Source organism: Mesitornis unicolor, unplaced genomic scaffold (genome assembly GCF_000695765.1).
Source record: "Mesitornis unicolor isolate BGI_N332 unplaced genomic scaffold, ASM69576v1 scaffold11371, whole genome shotgun sequence".
Classification (NCBI taxonomy): domain Eukaryota; kingdom Metazoa; phylum Chordata; class Aves; order Mesitornithiformes; family Mesitornithidae; genus Mesitornis; species Mesitornis unicolor.
Genome location: NW_010163188.1, coordinates 1 through 27,196, shown reverse-complemented (window position 1 = coordinate 27,196; position 27,196 = coordinate 1). Strand labels below are relative to the sequence as shown.

General features: G+C 39.4%; 1 protein-coding gene across 1 annotated transcript; it reads left to right on the top strand.

Moving 5' to 3' along the window:
- Positions 1-566: 566 nt before the first annotated feature.
- LOC104547980 (beta-galactosidase-like) lies at positions 567-26,306 on the top strand (the record flags this gene model as incomplete). Its single annotated transcript, XM_010193874.1, has 13 exons — positions 567-839; positions 3,405-3,574; positions 10,092-10,242; positions 10,543-10,603; positions 11,145-11,239; positions 12,533-12,713; positions 13,899-13,957; positions 14,858-14,979; positions 15,072-15,112; positions 15,578-15,690; positions 18,764-18,838; positions 24,536-24,625; positions 26,193-26,306. Coding segments are annotated over exons 1-13 (1,545 nt in total), but the record flags the coding sequence as incomplete, so codon positions are not given.
- Between the last annotated feature and the right edge of the window lie 890 nt (positions 26,307-27,196).

Genomic DNA, 27,196 nt, shown 5'->3' with positions numbered 1-27,196 from the left:
GAGAGCACATCCGAGTGCTGATCTGTTACCAAGAACAGTTTTGTTGCACAGCATCAGTAATCCACAGAGACAACAGGCATTACTGATCCAGGTGATATCTGAGGAGCAAAAGAGGGAGCTAACATGATCTTGCTCGGTACATGGTTTAAGGTGTCGACCTTGGATTAGAGTGCAGTGTGCACTCTGTCATGAAAAGGTGTGGAAAGTAACTAGAAATCGGGAAGTAGAATATCACTGGCTGTGCATCATCTGTAAACGTAAAGTCCTTGAGTATTCATACGAGGACTGGTTGCAGTCTTTTATTGATTGGAGTTTGTGGAGGGTGTGCTTCCCCATACGGAAGCTTTTGCATTGCAGAGACATTTTGACTTGTTAAGTGCTATTTGTTTAATTGAAAACATAGAAGTTAGAGTAACTGCATTTTTGCTTCTTAACATAGTAAAGCTTGTAGCTAAACAAGGTATTATTAGAAGTAATAAGATAACAGGAAGTCAGTGTGGACATGAAGTAGTGGTACCCAGAAGCTGGCAAGTAAGAGATCGGGAATGGGAAGATCAAAAGGCACAATGGCGATGAAGGTGCTGGTCACATTTGCCATCACAATCATGTACCTTTGGGCCATCGCGTACCTTTGGGCCAAAAACTATGAAGCATTAGAATTGCCAAGGCAAACTAATGTCTGGTTGACGTGGGCTAACGTTACAGGCCAGAAGGATTTTTGTATCAGCATGGCTTTGCCAGGAGATCCTTTTCGCACTTGCCTTATTGGGATGCTGTTGGTAGAAAATGAGACAGATTTTAGTCAATGGATAGATATAGCTCATTATAATGCTAGTTGTGTAAGTACGCAGAATGTGGAGAATTGTGGATGTTATTGCTCAGGACAAACCATGAAAGCAGAATTTACATGGCCATCTTTGAGAGGAGCATGCTGGCAAAGAGCGGTGGTTCAATCTTTGAATAGAATCGATCCAGAACTGGTGCAAGAAATAGATCTTTTGGCAAGCATTGCGCCAGTGGAGGTTGTCAACATATCTCATTTAGCCAGTTGTTCAAGAATGCATACCCCAGTACTGTACAATGGAACTGGACCTATTACATTCGGTGATCCTAGGATTGTATGGGTAGCAAAGCAGAACTCACAACGCATAATCCCAAAATATAAAAATGTGACAGGGAAATCATTGGGTTGGCCGGAGCTCAAGATTGGTACACTAGCAGTAAATGTTTCTGGTGGGACTTTACTTCCACCCAGTGTCTTTCTAATATGTGGGGATAGAGCTTGGAATGGCATACCACACTATCCCATAGGGAGACCTTGTTATCTTGGGAAATTGACTCTGCTCACACCCCACATGAGAGACCTCATTAACCAAACAAAGTCTAAACGAGCTCGTCAGTCTGTTTCATATTTTGACAAAAATTGTAATGATAAAGTTGAGCTGCCATCAATAGCCACAACAGTTGCCTTAGCCTTCTTTTTGCCAGGAGGTGCAGCAGCTGTAAATGCAAAAAACATCAAACGTCTTGCATGCTGGAGTGCAAAACAGTTTAACCTGACATCTTTGATGATTCCAGAGCTATTGCAGGATGTGGACAGCATTAGACATGCTGCCTTACAGAATCGTGCTGCTATTGACTTTTTGCTGTTAGCACAGAGTCATGGGTGTCAGGATTATGAAGGCATGTGTTGTTTTAACTTGTCTGATCATTCTTCTAGCATCCGTCAACAGTTGGCCGTTTTACAGCAGAACATGAAGAGGATATCCGTTTCCTCTGACCCATTTTTGGAATGGCTGAGCAGTTTTGGATTGGGAGATTGGATAGAAGGGTTGCTTAAGAATTTGCTAATGTTATTAATGCCTTTGATTTTGCTGCTTTTGCTTATTCCTTGTATTCACTGCTTGCAAGGATTTATCATTAGAACACTTGCATTTGTTTTTAAAGAAAAGGGGGGAAATGTAGAGGCCTGGGCCATAGAAACACTGTAACTGTAAATCTGTGTGAGAAAGTGTGACAGGAGGCATGCAGCTGTGAGATGGGAACGACCTTGAGCGCTTGAGAATAGAAACTTGGCAGAGGAGTAAAGAAGATAAAGAAGACACTGAACACAGCAAAATAGACTGGAGACGGAGAAATCTTAACCAATCATATATTAGCTTAGCCGGGGTGGGTAACACGCGCAGCCTATTAGGAGTCAGATAGACGTAAACATAGAATGCTGGAAATGTATAAAAACCTTGCTTTGTGTATAATAAAATGGCTATCAGAGCATCATATTGGTGTGCTGTAGTCCGTTCCTCGCATGGACCCCAACAGTCTGTACTTAAGCTTTGGGCAGATTTCCTCTGGGTGGATGGCTCTCATGTAACGTGGTTAACTTGGGGTTATATGGTGGTCTATATCTCTTACCTTTCTGATTTCATCACTTTCGTTTCGTGAAATCAGTTTCCTAATCACTAAACCCCATTCTCAGCATGGGGCAGGCCGATGCTCATCTTTTCAATAGTAATGTCAGTGTCCTTCAGCAGCTTTTAATTTATGCTGTTGAAAGGTGTGCTTCGTTTGGACTAGTTTAATATCCAGTGAGTCTTGAGGTTTGTTTGGTTGACTTCTGATTTATTTTCTGACAGGTGTGGGGCACTGACTGATTACAACTGCTGACTCGAGATGTTGCTTCTTAAATCGCTACTGATCTTTTATTGAAGGTTTTATTTGTTGGAGGTTTTTTGTGTGCTTAGTAATGAATCTAATAAAGTGCAAATGCAAAGTCCTAGAACATGAAGACAACCAACCAACTGTACAGTGGTTTGTAGAGGACAAAAGCAGTGCTGGTGACAGGGATGCCAAGGATACATGAGAGGTTTAAAATGTTAAAGTTTGTTAAAAAAATAAAAGTTTAAGGTTCTTTAGAATGCATTAGAATGTGGTACTTTTTCCTCAAAAGCTCCCAGCTGACTTTTGCTTCTAGACTTGAACATGACACTAAGTTGGAATTAGAGCTGTGTTTTCCAACAGTTTAGTGAGTTGAAGTATGTGCAAAGTGTTGGCACTCAACAAATTCCCCCTAATTAATTAATCATTGCTTGCACTGGTGTAAGCAACTGCAAAATGTATCACTGTAGAAAGATGGTACTGTATACCACTGAAAGTGGTACTCATTAAGAGTGGAGCATGCATGCGACATATTTTGGTTTAGTAGTGAATCCTGTCATTGCTGAGTGGCTGGCAGATGTATTGTAGGCCTTTGGAGCATTAGGTTCAGGTGGGCTATATGTAGCTAATGGAGAGCCATTCACCATCAGTTATTTCAACACCATTGTACCTACTGTTCTCTGTGTCTTTCAATGCAGAAAAATACTATAATGTGTATTTTTTTTACTTACTTTTTTTTTGGTACACAGGATATACCCCAGCGGGGTTTTGGGATTGATTATGACTGCGACTGCTTTGTCAAGGATGGGAGTCCGTTCCGTTACATCTCAGGTAGCATTCACTACTCACGGGTGCCCCGGTATTACTGGAAAGACCGCTTGTTGAAGATGAAGATGGCAGGACTTGATGCCATTCAAACGTAAGTGGCTGTTGACTTTCAAAGTGATTTGTAGTCCTAGGAGATATGGGAGAAGTAATGAAGTGAAATGCTACCACTGTGACTTGGTTCATTAATTTTGAAGAAATAGTTGAGAAAGCTCCAGAGAAGTGAATGGAGGTGCAGGATGACCTCTAACAACATAAACTGGGGCAATTGGGCAGGTTGTAGCTAACACTCTACTTCCCTGCTGATAGAAAACACCTCTTGCTTTACAACCCAGAGTACAAATGTGACCTGAAATAAATGGTTGGACTGTGAACTTTGGCAACTACGGAACAGTTGTACGTGCTCTGCCTCTGCCAAGGGTGTTGCAATCTCTGGTCAAAAAGTAGACAAGGTGAGGGGGGACAATAACCTCTTATTAGAGCCTATGTTGTATCTGCCTGAAGATTTGAAAATATTGGCAAATGCTGCAGTAATATTTAAAACTATTTCACCAGGAGTGTTTAAATTTAGAAAAATAGTTGGGAAATAGGTGTACTACTTTAAAAAAAAGACAGGTTTCAGTTGTGGGTACCAAACCTTTGATCCATCTTTCTTGTCTTTCCTACCTGGTTGCGTATTTATTACAACAGGTGAGACACAGGTTAAAAAAAATGCATCGTAGTCTTATGACAGCCTGCTCCCGTGCTATGGACTGCCAGACAGTGTGGCCTGTAGGCCACTTTGCTCAGCAGGAGTGTTGCACCATCTCTTCTTCCCCTCCCTTGAAACCTGTATTTTGTTTGACCCGCAAGTTGCAGGGTTGCCTTGTACGCTTGGGGGTGTAATTAGTAAGTGTTAGTATGTGAAGAACAGATGACAGGGAAAGAAGTTTCTTTTTTCTTCAAGTTTAAGGTTCTCTATTTTTCTGAAAGCCTTAAAACTCTTCCCTGTGTTGTGATGTTGTCACAGTTTGTTTGGTGGGTGTTTTTTGAGGTCGTTTATGTTGTTTTCTTATAAAGCAACCAAGTTCTGTCTTCCCTCACAATGACAGAACAATGGGATTAAGTAACACTTGCTCAGGACAGAGTTGCTGGACTTGCCCGTGTATTTATTTTTTGCTGCAATAAAAGTAACCTAAAATGGACCTGAAAATTGCACCTTTTGATGTCTGGCTTGAGGATCAGCCTGGGTCCTGACTGTGGCTCTGTGACTCCTATAATTGGTAGTGTCTCATACTTCCCTTATGACTCTTGATTTATTTTCCTCCTTCCAACACCCATCTGTCTTCAGCACCCTCTGATAATTTCCAGCTTTTTCAAGCAGTCCCTTCCTTTTTTCCTTTAAAATTGCCTGTTCTTGTCTCTGCTGCATCACTGCTCTTTAAGATACGAATCTTTTGTTTCTCATTTCCCCATCACTGTTGTTTAATGGAGACTGCCTGGTGTTGCTGGTGTTAACTGGTCTCTACTGGTGATGGGAAAGCTGAGTAGTTTCTGTTTTGGCACAGAAGGTACAGTACAGCTAACAAGTGTTGCCCTGTGGTTGTGTGACCTGTGGCCTTAGGTGGTGTTGCTGGATCAACCATGATAGACAGCAGGGTTTTTATAACCTCCTTTTCTTTTTGTAAGGCAGACTGGGATTCTTTAACTTTCTTCCCCATTATTTGATTTTCTTTGGATTTTTTCTACTATGGTGAAAGATAGCTCCTAAACGTGTATCTTCCGAGCAGGAAGTACCCCTGTGCCTTGCATTTTCTACAAGAATCAAATCCATGCATCTTTCCATTTGAAATTGATCTCTCTCTTTCTCTCTTGATGCTAAAACAAAACCCACCCACCAAACCCCTTTTGTTTTTCATTGAAGTTTGCCGATAACCAAGCCTTGCTCCTCTTGATTATTTGAGATAAAGCAATAAATTTTCATGTTTCCCCAAACAACTCTGCTGTGATTTTGTATGGTTTTGCTAAAAATGGAAATTGGTCTAGATGATTATTTAGTTGTGTTTTTGTTTTCTTCTCTTCTGCCTACTCTTTTCTGGATCAGTAAAACTATTAGCAAGGGACTGAAGTACCAGTTGTATGAAGACGTTCTGAAGTGGGCAGCAGCGCTGCCAGACTTCCTGGCGAATGTGGTAGTTGGACTCCCAAACCTGGGGCCACCTATGAAGACTGATTTTGCTGCTTGGGGTTTTCCCATGAGACAGGGAAGCGTGTTGCTGTAACTTGAAATATGAGAGCTTTCTTGTTCTTATCAAGGTACTCCCAGTGAGGTTTACCACTTCAAGAGAAATATGATCCTTTTATTACAGAATTATCCTTGTAAGTACCTTGTGGTCAAAGCAAGCCAGACCTGCTCTCCTTCCTGTTCTCATTTCCAAAACACTGTATGCCTTGATGGGTCATCATCAGCTCATGTCAGACTCTTGAATGAGTGAAGCCAGTGTATAAATATAACCATCTGCACCTGGAAGCATATGAAAACAGATGACAGGAAGCTTTATCTTACCTTAAAGCTTAAACTATCAAGGCCTAAACCTTCCAAATAGCAGGCTGAAATTTGATGTTGTGGTTAGCGTGACGTCCCAGAAGATGATGGGAGCATACCTAGGAGCTCGACTCCGTACCTCAGCAGGTAGCATGCAAAGGCATCTGGTCACACAAGGGAAACTGGCCTTATTTTCAGTTCCTGAACTGTGTCTGCCAGCTAGAAATGAATGGTATGGAAGACATCTGGAAAGGACTGAAAGTTCATGGTTTGTTGTGTGGTGGGTTTTTTTTTTGTTTGTTTGGTTTGGTTTGGGGTTTTTTTTTTTTGCATGGAAGAGATAAACAGTTAACCACTAGGTGGGGCTAAATATTTACAGGTTTTAGACATCAGTGGAGAAGCTTCCTGGAAGACTCCAGTTACCTTACAGGATCATAGAAAGTTAAACCATTTTATGTGTTTTGCTGTATTTGTTGACTAATGAGCAGAAAACTGTGAACCTGTAGAAATTTCCTCTAAGAAATAGCTGCTGTTTAGAATATTTATTAATTAAAAAATAGACACAATTCACTTTTTCTATAGACTAATAAATGTATAATAAGCGTGTATAAAATGCTGCTCTATTATTTATGAAATTATTGAAAACTATTTAAGACTATTCAAAAAACTCCACCACCCTGGTATTACAGATAGACTTACCCTGTGCATTAAGGTAGTTAAAGTGGGTTTATTTTAACTGTTGACATCTCTCTGAAGTAGGAGAGGAAAACTGTGACTTTTAAAGAAAAGGAAAGCTATAGGATAAAGCTTAGAAATGGCATGTAAATGAAAAGTAGCTGCTATTACTCGAATAGAGAATAAATACCAAGTCTCAAGTTTGAAACAGGAATGTGTCATTACTTAATAAATTCATTGTTCTGTGCCTGAACCACTACAGCATTAACTACTAACTATAAATTTGTATGATAGTATATAGGCATTATACTTGCTAATAATAACAATTTCAAAGTAAAATTATTTAATTTGAGGCCATTGCTAGCTTTAGAAGATGTAGTGGAGGATTGAACTGTATTAATAATTTTTAGACCAATGTTTAAAATACATTTATATCATGATTCGTTCTGTAAGAAAGTATTGAACGTGGACTTTTTTTTTCTTCACTGTCTTCCCTTCTCTGCTAAAATCTGGTTGTTTTTTTTTTTCCCAACCTTGTGGGGAAGTATGGAACATAGAAACATTCTTCCAGAAACAGTTTTAATTTATCTTCTTCCATCTTGAGTGTAAGAGAGCTGGAGAAACCCTTTTATCCCCACCTCAGACACTATTAGGCATATGTAGACCTTCAGACTTGTTTCTGGAACAGGTTCCTAAAACTCTACAGTGAGTATATTGTCATAAGTAACAGGTTACAAGCTGTAGTTAAATTACAGCTAGAATGCTTTTTTCATATTAACCTGTTATTAAATTACCAGTTACAAATAAATTGTTCAGTGGCCTGAGGAGAGAAGAGTATAACCACTTGTTGCTGAGTATAAGCAGTTTCTGCAGTAGTATTTTAGGCAATGAGAAGCTGTTATGAAGTTAATACCTAATTATCTTTATTTAGCTCAAACAGGTGCAGCTCTCTGCTCTCTGCATTTTTCAGTGAATGAGTTGCTACCTCAACATGCTTGTTAATTCCTCCCAGAAAGAGCTTTGCCTCTTACTGCAGTGTCATGTTGGTGTTTCACAGTCAGTCGGTACTTTTCCGTGGAACCTGCAGACCCTTTTCCTATTAATACCACTTCCTTATGCCTTCTTTCTCATTTTGTGGGGGGTTTTTTTGCCTTTTACTATGCAGGAGAGAATTAAAAAGTGGTAGCTTAATTCCTTGTTGATACTAGACCATGTTGCTCATTAGTTAACAGCATTTGGAATCCTGATCGCGTTCCCCATTTGCAGAGTACACTGTGCGTTACATCACCCAGATGTCAATAAAAGCTGTGGATGCAGTTAGACCTGCCAAAGAGTCTTGGGATGCTCCTCCCCTGAAAATTCTGGGTTGTTCTTCTGTTAGATTTTATTCTATGTTAATGTTATACTAACTAGCCTCTTAATTCTTTTTTTTGTTTGCTTATAGGGATGTTGTACAGCAGAGTACCAAAAGCTTTGCTAAGTCCAGAGAGATCACTTTTTTTCCTTTTCCCCAATCCTTTGGCAAGTTTTCTTGTGAACAGATGGAGTTAGGTTTATCTGTCCTTGACAAATCCATAGTCACATCTGTATAACTTAGAAGAACTCTGTATTTCTAAGCAATAGTTTTGAAATTAACATAGCTATTATGGCTTAGATTAAACTGAAATTATTCTGCTGCAGTAACCTGGATAATGGCATATGGAACAGGGAAAAAAAGCACAGTATGATACTCTTCTATTGGTTTCTTTGAGGTAGGTTGGTAATTTGTTTTGTATAGCTTTCTACTTTATCTACTTTGATCTTAAATGGCAGCAATCGGCTTGCTCATCTGCTTGAAATTTAGGCAAAGTGTACAAAACTAAATTAATGTTAAATCTATTTTCACATGGTTCATATATTCATTAAATGTACATTTAGTTTGTTCTGCCAGTGAGTTAATAGAGTGCTTCAGAAACAATTAGAGCAGATTGACAAAGAAAGAACATATACCATGTGGAGGGAACAGTTTGCATTTTGATGACTGAGTGCATTGCTTTGACTCCATCCTGGCATACAGACTTCAAGCTTTATCTTTTCAAACAGAGCATTGTGAGGCTGTAATATTAACTAATATGGCTGAAAGTTTATTATTTTTGTATTTAGTGTTCATGTGCATGTATTTCTGAGAGTGGCCATTTCAGTAGTGTGCTCATGTGAGGGTTCCTGTTTTTCTCGCTTGCTGAAAGCAGTGTTTTCTGCACTTTGCTTTGGGTAGTTCTTGCAAAACTAACTCTGGAACATATAAACAAACCCAGACAGTAAGAAAAATGTTGCCTGAGAGGATCTTTGCTTGACTAACCACCGTTTTGGTTTTACAGTTTCTTCTCAAATTTGTTCTCTCTGGAACAGTGGCAACATTTCTCTTAGAGATTAGGGATTACAAACCCATGTGTGAAAAGGTAAATGCATGGAGAATTAGTTTTACCATTCTCTCAAATCCTTGCTCAGGCTGTGAGCATCCCTAATTTCAATGTCCGTCTGTGCTACAACTGCTGCTTAGCGCTATCCCAAGCCAAAACTCGCATGGTTGCCAAGCAAGGGCCGTAAGCTACAACACAAAGCATAGGAGTTGGCTGATAACATGTTTCTTTGTTGTCTTGCAACCAAGCGTATTGTTTCTTCTGTGAGATGTTCTGTGGTGTGGTTGTGGTTTCCTAAGTCCTGGAAGCAGGAGAGGTGTTCTCTCAAATGGTTACCTGCTTGTTTGGCAGCTTTATTACTTGGTCAAAATCAAGTTTTACTTTATCGAGCCTCCTGAGCACTTTAGCATCTTCTAACTTGACTGTTCTTCCCGTGCTGGTTTTCCAGAACCTGTGTTGCTCCTGGTCAGTGTAAACTTTCAGGATCTAGATGCAATATCTTTTGAGACTTAGATATTTTTAAGTTCTTTGTAGTGGTAGCAGCATGGACGTGTCAGCCTCATTGGTGTTTCCTGTGCAAGCTGGGTGATCCATTCGCAAAAGGTCATGCGCTGCTTTGGGTAAGCTCATTCTTGACCACCTCCTTTGCGAGTGGTTTGTGGTGTTCATCTCTTCACAAACTTACCACTTGCTAACATCAAAACTATTAACTACTTAAAATTTAGGAGTGGACATCATGGTTTCTAAATGTCACTACCAAAACCTTTTCTTGCATTGATATTGACTCCTGCAGACATACTGCAAAGTACTAAGCCTTATTTCAGTATTAATTTTAACACCTTCTGCCATTTGAAATACCTCACAGAAGAAAGGCCGTAGAGTTACTCTTGTATTTTACTGATCTGAAGGCCAGTTCGGTATTAGAGATTGGGGAGTGTAGTACAAACAGTTGTTATTCAGAGTTTTGGTTTAGTCTCAATTTCCTAATGGAAGGTGATCTTCTCTCTTTATAGGTATGTGCCGTGGAACTACCATGAAACCCAGCTGGACGTGTATGATTTTTCTGGTGACAAAGATCTAGAGTATTTCCTACAGCTTGCTAACAACACTGGTTTGCTGGTCATCCTGAGAGCCGGACCTTACATCTGTGCAGAATGGGACATGGTACAGCCTTTTGTAACTTATCTCATTTCTAGAGTAAATCTGATGCAGACATTTCTGTCTTAAGGTAGACAAACACAATTGGTGTATCCTTGGTCAAGAGTCTTGGTTTAGTGTATTAAAATCCATGCATTCTGATTGACTTACTATAATACAGGCTTACTTTGTTTTTTCATTGGGAATTATTCTTTACTTGTAGAATATATGTTTTCAGGTCTCAGAATATGTTTTGATGAAAGGCTAAATTCTTCTTCTATTTCCTAAAATTAGTCACTGAAGTGATTCCTTTTTTTTTTTTCCTAGGGAGGTCTTCCTGCATGGCTGTTGGAGAAGAAATCTATTGTTCTCAGGTCTTCTGATTCAGGTAGAGGCATCAAAAAGGACTAGCAAAAATACACTTCACCAGCAAGGCACCTTGCTGTTTGAGGCCCTTACTGGATAATTCATATTTCAGCTTAACTTATCTTGTGAGTAAAATCTTCAGTACTTTTAATAAGAAGTGTGCATTCAAGAAGTATATAGAACAAAGTAGGGTAGAAGGTTTCCAAGGTATTGACAAGTTTAATGAAAATTAGTGCCAAGAAAGAAATCATTGTCACCATTTAGGAAAATACAGGTAGCTCTCTATTGAAGTCTCTCTGGTGATTTTCAAAGTTAATCAGTATTTAAATGTTTAATTTCTTAGTAAACTGTATTGGAAGCTGACATTTATGAACAAGTGTAAGACCACATCAGTTCATTAAATGCTATCTGTTATACTTTACCTATTTAGAACACAAGGTAAAAATAATAAAGAAAAAATATTTTTATATATTATATTTATATAATATAAGTAAATATAATTTAAAATAAAAACTAGAAAAAAGCAGAAAAGTTGTGAAACATTTTTATTTTATGTATCACAGATTACCTGGCAGCAGTGGAGAAATGGATGAGTGTCCTTTTGCCAAAGATGAGGCCTTACCTCTATGAAAATGGAGGTCCAATCATCATGGTGCAGGTAGCTTCCTGAAAATCAAATGAACCCAAGCATCATGGATACTTATATTGCTTTTGCAGACACTCCATGGGTGTTGGACAGTAACATTGCAGGTGCTCCTTAACAGTTCCAAGTAGCTGAAAGATTCTGATGAAATCTCTTACCCTAAAGAACCGAATGCACTGTTTCCAGAATTCAGAGAGCACTTGTCTGCTCTATCACAGTTGTTTCCCACAGCTATAAAAAGCAGTAGAGGAAACTTGTGGAGCTGTTTAGATATGAGTTTCATGCCAGTTCTCGTGTAAAGCCACAACACACAATTGCCTGAAACCCTCTGACAAGAAAAAAGGGGTATAAGGTAGAAGCAAATGGAGTAAGCCCACAACTTGTGACAAAAACAGCCTCAAAATTAAGGACTTAGAAAGCCTTAGAACGAAGGCTTTTTAATTCTTACCACCTAAGATAAGCTGTCAGTGTTTCAGGACACAATGTGTGTTTGTGGTGAGTAGCCTATATCTTAAACTCCTAGATGTGCAGTGGAGATTGTTCCATATTTTTAGTACTTGACCATAACAAAAGCTTTGTTTTAGTTTTTATTTTTTTAACTCCCTGGTTGGCACAGGATGGGATAGGTGACCCCTCTTATAATATGCCCAATATCATTGTTCTTGAGCAATGTATTGCATTTGCTGTTGAGCAAAAGCACTGGGCATAATTATTCCTTGGCAGGAATAAGATGGATTTTCAGAAATAACCTTCAGGTTTGTGTGGCATTGGATCTGGAGCTTGAAAGTCCATCCCCTTGGGAAAAGGGCAAGATGCAAACCTCTCAGTAGTAGCATAGTTGTCCTTCTCCCCTCAGTCCTTTGAGTCCATTGCAGAGCTTTGCTGTTGGTGTGAGCCCCTTGTAGGTGTCTCTGTTCTGGAAATTCAGTTTTGCTGCAGATTTGATCATGTCACAACCTGTTCTGTGGTTTTATTGTTCTGCTTCGGAGGTGCGCCATAGCTCTCCATTTTTAATAAAGTATTTTGATCACTGTTGCTAAGGAGCTAAAGTAGAGATTTTTATGTGGAAGGTGATTTTGCAGGAAAATGACTTCTCTCCACACAATGATTGCTCTACTATAAAATACAAGTGAGAGGAATGAGTGTCTAGAAGTGTTGCCTCCTCTTACTCCTCAGGTGTGGAGTTCAAATGACATTTTCAGCATTGCTGTCAAAGGAAGAGGGTGGTTAGATTTGGGCTTTTGATTTTTTATATCAGATGGAGGCTGAACTTGGCTACTGCTTTACTGACTTGCTTTTACTGTGCAGGTAGAAAATGAGTATGGAAGCTACTTTGCTTGTGACTATGACTATCTGCGTTCCCTTCTGACGATCTTTCGCCAGCATCTTGGAGATGAGGTGGTGCTGTTCACAACTGATGGTGCAAGTCAGTTTCACTTGAAGTGTGGAGCTCTTCAGGGTCTTTACGCAACAGTGGACTTTGGCCCAGGTTGGAGACTGCAGTTTGTTACCAAAAAATCCTGTTGTATGTGTGTTTGTGGCAGTACAAACTGACTACTTGACAAATCTGATGGCTTTGTTTAGATGGGATAATAGAATCATAGATTATCTCAAGTTGGAAGGGACCCATAAGGATCATCGAGTCCAACTCCCTGACATATGTATTTGATGTACTCTTAAGCATACAAGAGTCACCCACAAGTACCCGATCATAATCACTTTCTCACATCATGAAACCATGAATAAACAATTGACGCTGCTCATAGTGCATATCTCCTAAAAATTAGCAGTGATAGTTGGCTAAATGATTCCATTTATTTATTTATTTATTTAAATCCTGGGGTTTTTTTGTTTTGTTTTATTTTTTTAATGTACTCTGCCCCAGAATCCACCCCTTATAGTTAATTTCTTCTTAAGCCAGTGGTTACTGGAAAAAAAATTACTGCTGAAGATCATTAGAAATGTGCACACTGCCACACTTTGCTGTGATACAGGCCTGAAAAATGGCTAGGCAACCACAGTGTGTTCAGAAAGTACCCTTTTGATAGAAAAGGAAAGTTAATGATGTAAATGTTCGTATGCTGCACAAACTTGGCAATACAGGCTCAAGGCACAAGAAGCAAACTCCAAATAGATCTTGCTGTATTTTTTGTAAATGTGGCCTCTTTTGAACAATATACTCTTTACAGTCAAAGATTTGTGCTTAGCAGAAATCTGTTTTCTTACAAGTAGATTGAAATTGTGAGCTCTTTCGTGTGTGTCATTTATGAGATGTTAAGCTACTCATGGAAGTAGTTATTTGCAGTCCCTATGGCTTGAGCTCCCAGGAGTCATCAGAAGTGAAACTCCTCTCTATTGGCTTCTGTTCTTCCCCATAGTCTCAGTACTGCAACCCCAGGCCTGTACCCATAGGTTCATTGTGGGTTTTCAGAAGGCATATCTCAAAAGTAAAGACATACATGCATGCATGCATATATGTATGTATATATTTAAAGTAAGTTCTGCAACTTAAACATTGGAATCAAAAATATTGATTCATATGTTTTCAGAGTGAACTTTCTTGTCTGGATTTTTGCTAGGTTTTGGAAAGGAGATAAGACACTTATTTCAGTAAAGTGAAAGACTGAAAAAGTCATGGGTGTAGCAACTCAATTTTATTTCTGTCTGCTTATAGGTGGCAATGTCACAGCAGCGTTCTTAGCTCAAAGGGGCAGTGAACCTACAGGCCCTTTGGTATGTCTTTTCACTTAAATTTCTTGTATTCTTAATCTTGCAGAGGTTCATAACAGAGGAGTTGACAACAGTGTTTTGGACTGTTTTAGGGACATGTTTATGAAGACTTGGTTTCCAAGTCAGTCAGAAAAACTGAACAGATGAGATTCTGTGTGTGTTTGTCAAATACATATTAACTGCTGTTCTACAGACACTATTCTAGCTTCAAAAGGTACTGATTTTGTTTCAGTATTTTTGCTTGGTAGGAATGTTTACAAAGCAACGGAAACAGTAAGTATGATTAGATGAGTTAGTGAGGTACGTGTGTGGGTGGAAGTTAAAAGCAAAATTAAAAGGGCAGGTTAGAAGTTGCTTCCTGTTTTCAGCTACCCTAGAGGTTTTGCACAAGCTATAATGGGATGTGAGATCACTGGAAGCCATTTTGACACAGAAGGCCTGTTGAAGGTACAAGAAATGAAATTGTGCCCTGTGTGATGAAATTGGTTAGAAAACAATTTGAATATTTGAAAGATTTATTTTTCATTGCAGTTAGTTTACATAAGCTATTCTGCAGAGATTGTTTTGGTTCCATCACTTATTTCAATGCCAAGCATCTGAAACACTTTCATAACATTGACAGGTTCAAAGGAAATTAATACTCTTTGGTGCTTAAGCAGTTATTTTCAAAGTGTCTCTACAAAGTTATTGAAAAAATCCTTTAATTTCTTTGACCATTAATCTACTGAAAAGGACTGACTTAGTGTATACTTTGCTGTATTTATAGTAGTTTAAAAATGGCTCGAATGAGTCAAGGTGCCTTTTTTCCTTCTCTCTTACAGTTAGTAACCTTAAATCACATTGCATTTTCTTCTTGTTCCCTCTTCACCTTTTCCCTTCCTCTTTTGCCCTTCCTCCTTTCAGGTTAATTCTGAGTTTTATACTGGATGGTTGGATCACTGGGGGCACCGTCATTCTGTTGTGCCCGCGCAAACTGTAGCTAAAACACTTAATGAAATCCTGGCACGTGGTGCAAACGTTAACCTGTAAGTGTGCATTCAGTTAATCTGGGGAGGGATTATTCTTTTCTCGCTTCATCAAAACCTGATTTAAGTGGATGGGTTTTTTTCTTTTTTAGGTACATGTTTATAGGCGGGACTAACTTTGCCTATTGGAACGGTAAGAAATTATTTAAAATATATTAATGATGATGGGGAGTTGTTTATGAATTAGGTAGTAATGTGTTCTGTGAAAGAATAAGCTATGCCTGCTTTCACATGGCAAAAGATGGTTGCACCAGCTGTTCTGTCTATTGCCAGCACGTTGTACTAAACCCACATGGTATTTATCTTTGCAAAGGCTACTTCTGCTTCACTCAGTCCTGTGAAACAGTTGAAACATGAATATGTTTGGTTCTCTTCAGAATATTTCAAAAGATTGTGTAACAGAGCAGTGTGAGCTCAGAAGAACATTTTCTTCCATCAAGAATAGTTTCTCTATGCCAAATCCCAAATACATAGGCCTACGTTGCATTTGAAGATGTAGCAGAATCTGGCTGTGGTTGGAAAGAATTCTGAAAGTTGATAAGTTTGGAAAAAATCCAACTCTTTCACTGTTTCTGTTGCTTTTTCCCCCCTCCCTTAGGTGCTAATATGCCCTATATGCCACAGCCCACTAGTTATGACTATGATGCTCCACTGAGTGAAGCGGGGGATCTGACAGAAAAGTATTTTGCCTTGAGGGAAGTCATTGGTATGGTGAGTGTCCCTAGGACATGTATAGAATGGTTCTTTGAAACATCCCTTGTGTACTGCAAACTCTGTTGTATTGGTTTAAGTTACTTCTGAATTTACTATTTTCTGCGGATAAGGGAAGTGAAGTAGAACAAGGTGATTAGGCCAACCTAACTGCTTGTTGTTACAAAATGAGAAAGATCTTGCACCTCTCTGTATCCTTTCTGGCCCAGTGGCTCCCTCCTTTCTTTCAGAATTGGGGATGCAGATGCAGGTGTGACACCAAATTTATTCAGCTATGCTTTTTTGCTGTGTTTTTCTTTCAGCTCAAGGTCAATAAGCCGAATTGGCCGGCTCAGTCAGATGAGAGCCAGTGCTGGCACAAGGGGAGCAGAGGGGGGCAGAAAGGGCTTGGCTAGGAGTCGAGATGGAGGAGGAGTGAACAGAGCTTTTCCCTTGCAGCATTGATCAGCCATTTGGTCAGCTCAGGCTCATTGCTCGATGTCAGCCTGATACGCACTGCAGCTTAGTGCTTTGGCTGGCTGCATCCCAAGCTTCACTGTTGTGGTTTTGGGCTTCTCTGAGATGGAGCATGCTTATCCAAATGAACATACCTTGTTTTTGTGATGCCACAAACTGCAGCTAGTGGGTGGGACCAACTTTGCCTTTGCTGTAAAAAAAAATGCAGAGTATCTCTACAAACTGGAGATTGAAGTGAAGCATGGAACTGGTATCTGCATTTAGAATAGCCTTGCATTGGAGGCAATTCAGATGAGACTTAAAACCAGATTCCATGGGAATCCTAAGGCTCAGGCTTGTACTCGCTGTCCTGTTGCATGTCAGCAACATTCCTATTCACTTGAAGACTTTTTTTTTTTATGGGAGTAGATATCCCAAAAGTGTATTACACTTTCTCTAGGGTTTAGCAGACCTTTATCTCCTTACCTGTCGAAGACCTGCTCTGGACCATTTTCTTCAATTTCTCCATTATAGCTAAGCTTTCCATTGATGGGATAATTTTGATAGTCTTGCAAGGAGAACCTTCTGTCTTGATACAGCTTTTCTCACCAGAGAAATTCTAAAATTCCTGTTTTTGAGTTGTTTTCTTCAAGGCAAGATCCCTATCTGAAATGCAAGTAGTGTTCTAGTGCACTAAGATAGCTTTGATAAGATCTGAAGTGTTTGGTGTAACCTAAGGTGTGTTGGGTCATGGTACAGCTTTTTTTTGGTGTGGTTCGTTTATCTCTTACCTTCCATATCCATAGGATCTCAGTGAAGTTTTCCTGTGTCTGCTGTGGGTTCTAAACCTGTAACAGTCTAGCTACTCAGTTGCAGTTTGAGGTGGAGCTGATGTAAGAAAATTAAGTTGCCTGTAACTAATGACTACATTAAATATGTTATAATGTGCTAGCCTTGTAGAACAGATAATCTTTCTTAACTATTTCCTTCAGTTAATAAATGTAATAAAGAAGAAGGATTTCAGTCTACAGCTGAATTGCTGACAGCGTTCTCTGATTTTCACTATCTGGGCTGAAATTTCCTACTTCTGACTACTACTCTTGAGTGAATGTAGCTTTTCTTTTTTTAAGCCCAAATATTTTGATTATTTTCAAATACAGAGAGGAAGAAATGAACTTGTTTCCAGAAATAGAAATCGGGCTTTCATCAGACTGTAGTTGAGATTTGACAGGAGGGCATTGGGAATTACCTGCTGTTGTCTGTTTTTTAAAAAAAAAATTACAACTACTAAAGCAAAAAGACTAAACTTGTCTTGGTGCAGAGGCAAGCTTTTTAGCGTGAGTTTTATGCTGGATATACCATGTGTAAACCCAGCAAATCATGCCTTGTGATAAAATTTTCAAGCTGAAATCAAAGTAAAATCTCTTAAATACCCTTTCAGCCCCTCACCAAATTTATTTTTTTTAAAAAACACTAGGAGCTGCTAAATTAAGCACTCAGAAATCACTGAATGTGCAGATAAGGACAGCTTTCACAAGAGCATTCATTTGTGCATGTGTAGTAAAGTGTCAGAGTGTTTCCCTGTCACATTTCCCTATGATTAATTGGGCAGTTGTCTAGGCCAGGACCGAGAAGGAAGCTAAGGTTGAGACCTCAAGGGTTGATGGAGCTGTGGGGGTGGCTGTGGTCTCAAGGCCTGATTCTCAAAGAAACCAGCCGAGTGAGTAATGGGTTAGCAGGTGATGGTTAAGTATAGTAACACTGAAAGGAAAGGCACAAGAGGTTAATAATTCCCATATGAAAGTGCTAAGGGAGGATCAGGTGGAAATACAGCCCTACAGACTTGGAAAGGTTCACTCAAGCTCCCATGGACTGGGGAGACTACTGCAGGAGGGTTGTAGAAGACAGTAATGCAAGCTCTAGCCACAGGAGGGCTTCAAGGGCACTGTGGTTCTTTGACAGCTCATTTGTTTGCTATGCTTTTTACCATTATCTCAAGCTGAATAGTTACTAAAAATTGTTTACCATATGTGATCTCCCATATGAGGAAAGGCTGAGAGAGCTGGGTCTGTTTATCTTGGAGAAGAGGAGACTGAGGGGGGAATCTCGTGAATGCTTACAAATATCTAAAGGTTGGGTGTCAGGTTGGGACCAGACTCTTCTCGACTGAGCCCAGCAACAGGACAAGGGACAGTGGTCACAGACTAAAACACAAGAGGTTCAACTTAAACGTAAGGAAAAACTTCTTTACTGTGAGGGCGACAGAGCACTGGAACAGGCTGCCCAGAGAGGTTGTGGAGTCTCCTTCTCTGGAGACATTCAAAACCCGCCTGGATGTGTTTATGTGTGATCTCTAAGTGATCCTGCTCTGGCAGGGTGTTGGACTGGATGATCTTCAGAGGTCTCCTCCAACACCTACCATTCTGTGATGCTGTGGTCAAGTCAGATTTAAAAAAAATAACAAACTGCCCTCCATCTTAGACTAGATGCAGCTGTAATCCTTTAGCACAGTGAGATTATCTACTTTTAGCCAAAGTTCTACTTTTATAAGTTGTGAAGTGAAAAGTGAGAATTTGGTTAAAGCATGTTTGTATTTAAATTTTGTGTGGGTTTTTTTTTTTCCTCCTTCCCTTTCTAGTATAAACAGTTACCAGAAGGTCTTATCCCTCCGACAACACCCAAATTTGCATATGGGAAGGTTCGCTTGCAGAAGGTAAATGAACATCTGTAATACACTGTGTATCTTTCTGTAATGCTTATGTTTGCTTTTTGCAAAAAATGTTTATGAGGGTGTCATGGCAGTCTCTAGGTATCTTACAAAATAAAGAGAAAAACCTTGAAAGCAAATTTTCAGGGAGCAGAGCTTGGGAGTTAAGAATTGTGCCCATGGTGGAAAATGAGAAAATGTATGTTATCTGGATATAAAAAAATAATTTTTACAATATGCAGTATGTGCCTGAAGTTTTACTAAGCTGAAATTGATGTATTATTAACACAACAGAATCATACTTGTCTAAGATAACTCGTGTGTGAGTAATGTACCAAGGGGAATGGTAGCATGAGAGCTATGATCAAGGAGTGTTGTTGTAGCCGGTGATACCTCTGAAGTAGAAGCAGCAGGTAGGATATACCTGCCTTCTAAATACTTCTAGGTGTTTAAAGTTTGAATATGGAACATTTATCATAAAGACTTCCAAATTTATTGAAACTCTTTTTGCAAGATTTGTGAAAATCTGTAGCTGATGAGAAAAATTAAATCAGTTTCTTGCAAAGGGAAAAATACGCAGAACCTAGCCTGCAGAATCCAGCCTTGCTACATCCTGTCTGACAACAGTGTGACCGGTCAGCACAGGAGTTGGTGGAGTTAGCACTGTCATTTTGGGACCAGTGGCAGTTCTCTGTGAAACAGAATTTAGAACTAGGCTCTTGTAGTGAGTGTAGAGGGTGGTTTAAGGGAGGATGGAAGAGACAACAGGAGTGAACTTGGCTATATTCATTCTGCTGGGCACAGACAAGTTGTTTTGAGGTGGAGGATTAGTGCAGTTGATGTACTGGGTACTGTAATTCATAATGCTTTGATTTTATTTGGCAGCCACTTTTTCCAATCAGAGATATATCTGATCTCTTATGCGCTGCAGCTGAAGTGTTCCAAAGTTTGGTAGTGATATGGCTTTGCAGGCATTTTCAAGTCATCTCACTCAAGTGGTGGGCAGAAATACTTTTATATAAAAGTGATTCACCAGCGAAGTTGAAACAGATCTATATCATTTTCAAGAACCTTTGAGTTTCTTCAGGTTTTCTAGGGCAGGAGTTGCTGTATGAGATTTCACTGAACTGGTTTATATTTCGCAGTGACTAATTATCTACCGATATCAGTACACCCACCACTTCTACTCTCATAGATTGCCAGTGTTTGGGAGGCTAGCAATCAGATTTTGACTCTCCCATCTTCTCATGATTAATGGCTGTCAGACAGGGCTGTCCAGTTTCATTACAACGATGAGCTTTCATGCCTTCAGGAAATAAATGTTGCAGGGTGCGTGGCGCAGACACCTGTCTTACAAGGGAGGAACCAGGTGACTAAACTTCCTCAAAATTTGCAGCTTTGACCTGGCAATCACACTGGAAACCCTGTTCCTGCACTTTCTCACCTTCTACACTTCCTTCTTTTTTGAGAGGAGATGTTTTACTCTCCACCCAGCAGTTTTTAGGAATCCAGATGGTATCTCTAAACTACCAGGTGTGAGGTTCCTGTCAATGCCTGTACAGATACTGTCATCTGTACCGAAAGCCTCTAGAATTATTTTCTGGGAAGAAGGCTGCTCTTTGCTCTGTGAACGCATTGCTTAACCTCAGCAGCAGTTTACTCTGCTTGATTACCCTGCAACACAGGATGAATCTCAAACCACAGAGGGTTTGTACCATCCCAGCCAAAGTCATCCTCTCAGTTTTTTGATGCATTCTAGCCCCTGCTGGGACCAGATCCAGTGCACTTTGTAGGTGGAGAAGCCTCGATGTATTTGGGTGAATATCAGACGGGATATTCGAAGTGCTAATACTTGCTTTGGTAATAGTAAACTTCTCGGCTATATTGTTTGCAGTAACAGTGCTAAAACAAGTACTATGCGAAGCTTCACTATGCAGTTGAGGTCCAGCAGTCAGTTTGCTATGTAAAGCATTGAATCTTCTGCAGTGATCCAACCCCCTTGACACTTCTGCAGAAAGGAAGAGAGAAAGGAGACTCTGGAGTATTTTCAGGAGTAATATGGTGTACTTTACAGAAGTATGTGAAACTGGAGCAGTCAGTTCTCTAGTTTTTTCCCCCACAAGATACTCTGTGACAATTCAGTCCTTAAGTACCTGTTCCACTACTCAGGACTTAAACTTGAGGAAGAGAGATTTTTTGCCTTTAGCCGTGCTGCCTGCCGTATTTTCTGGTTTTTGGAGGTTTGCAAATAGGTTGCTCTAGATAAAAACAATTGGGGAACCTAAGCTAGTTGGGGAGGGAAGGGAAATAAAAAATTAATATTAAAAACAAACACCCCCCAAAACCAATCAGTCAAACAAAAAAACCTCAAAACTCCCCTGCTGTTCCCTGATCAAGCAGTTGTTCATTTTGAGCTATTGAATTATTTTAAAGAATTTTCCTGGATGAGGAAAAAAGGTAATTTATTAAAAGTTGCTGGGGACACTGACATTACTACAGAAGAGCAGAAGACAGAAAAGCAGGTGATGAGGAAAAATTCATGTTGCATAGATGCAAAAGAGAAGTGTTGAAGATGAAGAATGAGAGCAGGCAAAGGCAGAATGGAAATAGATGTGCTCAAGAAAAGTGAGCAAGATTACAAGGTTTAGAGATTTAAGAGCCAGAATGTGGGGATCATCCTTTCCAGAGGGAAATGAATGAGTATTAGTGCCTGCAGTGTGGCTGTGTGGGCTTGTGAGTTTCTGGTCACCTCTTGAAGGGTCCTGAGAAGTGCTCAGTCACAAGGAGATGTCTGCCCCAGCACTGCAGCCTGCGGACTCATAGGTTCTGGCGTTGTACTCAGTCTTGGGCTGTGGAGAGCTCAAGCAATAGCAGGCGATGCTGATGTGAGTTTGGGGTAAAATGAGGTTAAGCAAACAGGATGCTAACAGTTGATATAATTCCTGTTGGAGGTATTTTTTCTTTTTTTTCATGCTTGATCTTACACTTTGGTTTCAAAGACCTTGCTCTAAAGGATAAGAAAGTATTGCTATTTTTTATTAGTAGTTGTCTGTTGTTTTAAAGGCTGCATTTTTAAAAATTCTTGACAGTGGTTGAAATTTACTGTTAAGTTTCTGTTGTGATACCAGTTGTCCACTAAGTAACAGTCAACAGGAACTTGCAGCAAGAGCAGATCTTGTCTTGTTTTGTTTTTGTACACACCACTTAAAGCTGAACAAAAATTATCCATTGAAGCTTCAAAGAAACAATCTTCTACCAGCCCAGTCTGTAAGTGAATCGTATGTGATCGACCTGTATTTAGAACAGCCCCCTTGGCAGCAGGAACTTAAAAAACGTCACACAGGCAGTGTACAGGCATGGTTCAGCAAGGCATAAAGCAGCACTTATTGCCAGGTCACTCATGCAAGTGACCTTGGGCGTCTTAATACTGCTTACATTCATTTCTAATTTCATTGTCCACCTGGGGCCAAGTCTGTTAATGCTGGCAGGATTGTTGTTTAGTTCTGTAAATCAACTCTGTCAGTGTCTGTGCAAAGATACTCATCTCTTGCTTCACAGCTGTTATACAAGACCTGGCAGTTCAACCTCTCCTGTGGCTTGCCAAGTCCTGAACGTTGCTTTAACATTACCGGCTCCCTCAGAGGAGCACAAGATAAGGAATGGAGCACATACACAGTCCAGAGAATTGGGCGAATTTCACTTCACAAAAGCTGATTGTTATTTTAGGTACAATGTTTAAACTGAAATTATAAGAGTAAGCTACTTTCATCAAAATCTCGCAAGCCATCACTTGACTGATGGTCTTCTTGCCAGCTTACCTGTAGACTAGTGAGTGTAACCCAACTTCTAGGTAGTGATGGCATTACTGTCTGTATACATATGGCCTCCTTTTGCTTTCTTGTTCCTAGCTAAAGGGTTGAGATAAGCTCATTTCAAAGTCCATTTAGATTGATGTCTACCTGGTTGTTGCGGATTAACCCTGGTAGACAGCTAAGCCCTACACAGCTGCTCACTCACTTTCCCCCAATGGGATGAGGGAGAGAATTGGAAAGGTAGAAGTGTGAGAACTTGTGGGTTTAGGTAAAGACAGTTTAATAGCAAAAACTGCACCCACAAGTAAACCAAAATAAGGAATTCATTCACTGCTTTCCATCAGCCGGAGGGTGTTTAGCTATCCTCAGGGAAGCAGGGCTCCCTCATGTGTAGTGGCAAGACCTGGCAAGACAAACGCCATAACTCCGAACATATAATCTCCCTAACTTCCTCCTTTTTCCCCTAGCTTTTATTGCTGAACACAACATCATACAGCATGGAATATTCCTTTGATCAGTTGTCCCAGCTGTGCCCCCTCCCATCTTTTTGTGCACCCCCAGCCTACTTCCTGGTGGGATGAGAAGCAGAAAAGACCTTGACTCTGTGTAAACACTGCCCAGCAGTAACAAAAACATCCCTGTAGTATCAACACTGTTTTCAGCAGAAAGCCAAAGCATAACTGCATGCTAGCTGCTATGAAGAAATTTAAATCTATCCCAGCCAAAACCGGTACAATACTGAAGAAATAATTTTGTGGACATAGATGATTCATGCTGATTTCTGTCACATACAGGATGCTGCACAATGATGTGCATTTTAATATATAATTTACTGTTTCAGCACTGCTGAATTTCATGTGTGCTCTGCAAAAATGCCATACTTCTGTTATTGAAGTAGCCTCAGAAGTTTTTATTGCTGTGAATGCTCTTACAGTGTACAGTTTGACGTTATTTTAAATGCCTATTTTTTTACTGTTCTGTTTTTTTTTTCTCAAACATTTGAAAGTAAATCTGCATTTGAGAAATATTTTGCATGTCTGATGTGTAATTACCACTGAAGAGTGACAATACTTCTGGTGAAACAGAATGACATCTTGCATGAAAGATATGAATGCAATTGATTTTTTGAGCTTGCAGGACACTAGGCATATTGTGTACATCTTGACTAATGTAAAATTGGTAGTGGACATAGAGCATTATAGATGAGTAGAAAACTCTATAATTGCAAAATGGAATTGCAGATGGCAACAAAAGGCGATTTAATTGTACACATGTAAGTCTTTATTCACCAAGTTGCTTATGCATGTGACTAGTCTAAACCTTGCTCCCAGTCTCCCTAAAATCAGTCCAGCTACTTATATCTGACGCTGAATTACCATAGGGTTTCTAAAATAATTTAAGACTAAATAGGGTAAATTAATCTTGGATAACTCTTGATGGAACCAAATTATATCCCTACTTAGCTCAGAATGACTCCAGAGTAACTCACTTGAAATCAGTGACATTTTCCCTAGCTTGACTGTAAGTATGATTGAGCAAAATTTAGATAATACAGTTGTTTTGTATTGTCCAAAGCAATTGTGTATGTTTGTAGGATCCTTGTGAGAAACTTCTGGGTTAATTCTCATTAAATAATAAAAGGTGAGTTTTATTTTAATGAATGCATAGCAAATTTAGAACATCTGGTTTTTAAAACATTGCTCCACACGCAACATCTTTCTCAGTTCTCTGTACTGCGTTGTATTATTGATGTGTCTGTAAGGATGACGTAAGGGCTTAATATTTCTTTGCTTTCTGGACAAATGCAGCTAGCTGGCTGGTTATACAGGCTTTTGTATTTGGATTGAAATTTACTGACCACCTTCATACATCTGCTTTTTCTATGCTGCAGGTGGGCACTGTGGTGGAGGTTCTCAACAGGCTGTCACCTGGGGGACCTGTGAAAAGCACCTACCCATTAACCTTTGTGCAGCTAAAGCAGGTGAGGATTCCTTCGGTAGGCACTTCGCAGTGATTTTGTAAATTTTATTTGAACAAGCCTCTGTGGTATGACTCTTCTTATCTCAGCACAGAAGTAGTAGTTTTAGAAAGGTGTCCAGGATTTTTGCATTTCTGTATTCTACAATGCTCCTGTTTTGCACCCAGTTTTCCTTTCCATGAATGTAGATATATATATGCTGTTCAGGCTTTCACATTTCTCTCTCTCTTCCCTGAAGTATTGATTTTCAAGTTCTTAAGATACCTTTTTTTTAAAACCATCTTTTTCTTCACTATTAATTTTCCTTATCCTGTTTTTTCTTTGCCTTTCCCCACCTGCTATCAGAGTGAGCACAGTGGCTGAGACACTGCCTTGTCATACAAGTCAGGTGGCCTGGATATTGGGGATGCAATCCGTTTGACACTTCTATGAGCCCCCTACTTATTGGTAATCTTTTCCTTTACTACATGTATGGGGAGGCAAGAGAATGTGGTGAGAGAAACCTTTGGGAGCAACCTCTTGGAGCTGTTGCAACCTGCTGTCGAGGTCCTTCACTCCACTGATTGAGATAGGAAAAATACCTTTCTCTGCATTTTCCTGTCGCTTCTGCTGACCCCCAGTCTCTCTTATGTTCCATCTCTGTTAGTCTCTGCATCAGTTTCCCTGTTGACTTTCCATATCTTCCCTCACAGTCAAAGGTCTTTCCCTTCCTTCTGAGGGACTCTGCCTTTCCATTAAGCTTGCATGGCTCCTTGATTGCTTTGTGCTGAAAAACTCCTGGGAGAAGAGGGCAGCCAGTGGAGCTTCTAGCATATTTTTAATTTTTTTCTTCCCCCCCCTTATTTTTTTTGGCACCTCATTGTAAATGTAATACAAATATAATAATTACAGCAGAATGGAAATGGTTTACTCTCACTTCTTCCTGCTATGGTTATGTTCTAATCCATGTCTTCAAGATAAATGGTTTTGTGGCTACTGAGTGAAAGAGATGATGCATTTTTTGACTTGTTTTTTATTTATGTTTCACTTTATGATGAGAATAAATCCAATGACTGTGACTTTTTTTTTCCTTTCCTGATGAGGAACTTAGTAAAAATATTCTGAAATTTTCCTAATGTAAACAAGGTAGTTTTTAAAAGAGATAATATCAACTTGAAGGATATGTCAATTTATGGGTACTGAGTGACAAGTACACTTTCAAGTTGGCTATATAAACTCAGTTATGAAGGGATTTTCCAGCTATCTTTTAATTAATTTAACAAATAAATTTTTATTGAGGAAATAACTTCATAGCTAAGTCCCTTAGCTTTTAAAGTTATGTAAATGTTCTGATGAAACATTTAAAAAACTCTGTGGAATTTACACCCATTAGTTAAAGGTCAAAGTAAACTCCAATCTGCAGCTGTTATCTGTGATAGATGCTATCTGAAGTGTATGAAAGTTAACATTTCAATCCAAGTGCGTAGGCAGCGATGCGGGATATTTCTAATTCATGATCTGAACTGAAGCTACAGAATGACTTTGTTCATTAATCTCTTTGGATTTTTTTTCCTTTTTTGTCTTTTCTTAGTATTTTGGATTTGTACTGTACAGAACTACACTTCCAAAACACTATATGGAACCTACACAACTATCTTCACCTTTAAATGGAGTCCATGATCGTGCCTATGTCTCTGTGGATGGGGTAAATATTGTTTCCTGATAGTCATTTCTGCTATGAGTGGCCTTCACAAAAATCATGTATGAAGTCTTTTTTTTTTTCTTCTTTCTCCAGCTTACTAAAATAACTTTATTAGATAATCTCATTTAATCAGGTGAAGGAAGTAAGGAAGTATGCAGTTGATTCATACTAAATGTTCATAATTCAGAAAATATTGCTACCTACTATTTCTAAGGAAAATGCAGTTGTTTCCATTTTTGAGATGTGAATGTTGATACAGATTCATGACTTCAGTGGGGGAAAAAAAGAAGAAATAGAAGGAGTTACTTGCAGGACCATGAAATACATTAACGATGTATATGCTTGGTGGCTTTCTACAGTGTTTCCATAGATCTGTTTTTAAATTCTTTTTCCTCTCTTTTTTCTTTTTTCTTTTTTTTTTCTTTGAGGATAGGGGGAAGCATCTTGCCTTGTGAAACTGGTTTCTGAGCACAAATTTAAAAAAAGTTTGTTGCACAGGATGTGAACTTTACCTTTCTTCCCTTAAGCAGGGTTTTATTCCTTCTTAATGGGAGTTAATATGAATTCATGGATTTTGATAGCCTATTTTTTAATTATTATTTGACCTGTGCTGACTCTCATCACCTTTGTGTCTGGGTCAAGCTCTTCTTTCCTTATGTTGTGGGAATGGGAATAGATAAATGTCTCTGTTTAAGGCTCAGGGAGCAGGATTTTCTCTCTGTTGACCCCTACCCTCCCAGGGAAGGATTAAAAAAAAGGGAATACAGAAAAAGATGCTTCGCACAAGGTTGGAAGTTAAGACTGCAACAAGTTTAATGAAAAACAACAGGGGAAAGGAGAAGGGAATTAATAAGGGGCAAAAGATATTTAAGTATATGCAAAACCCGATCCCA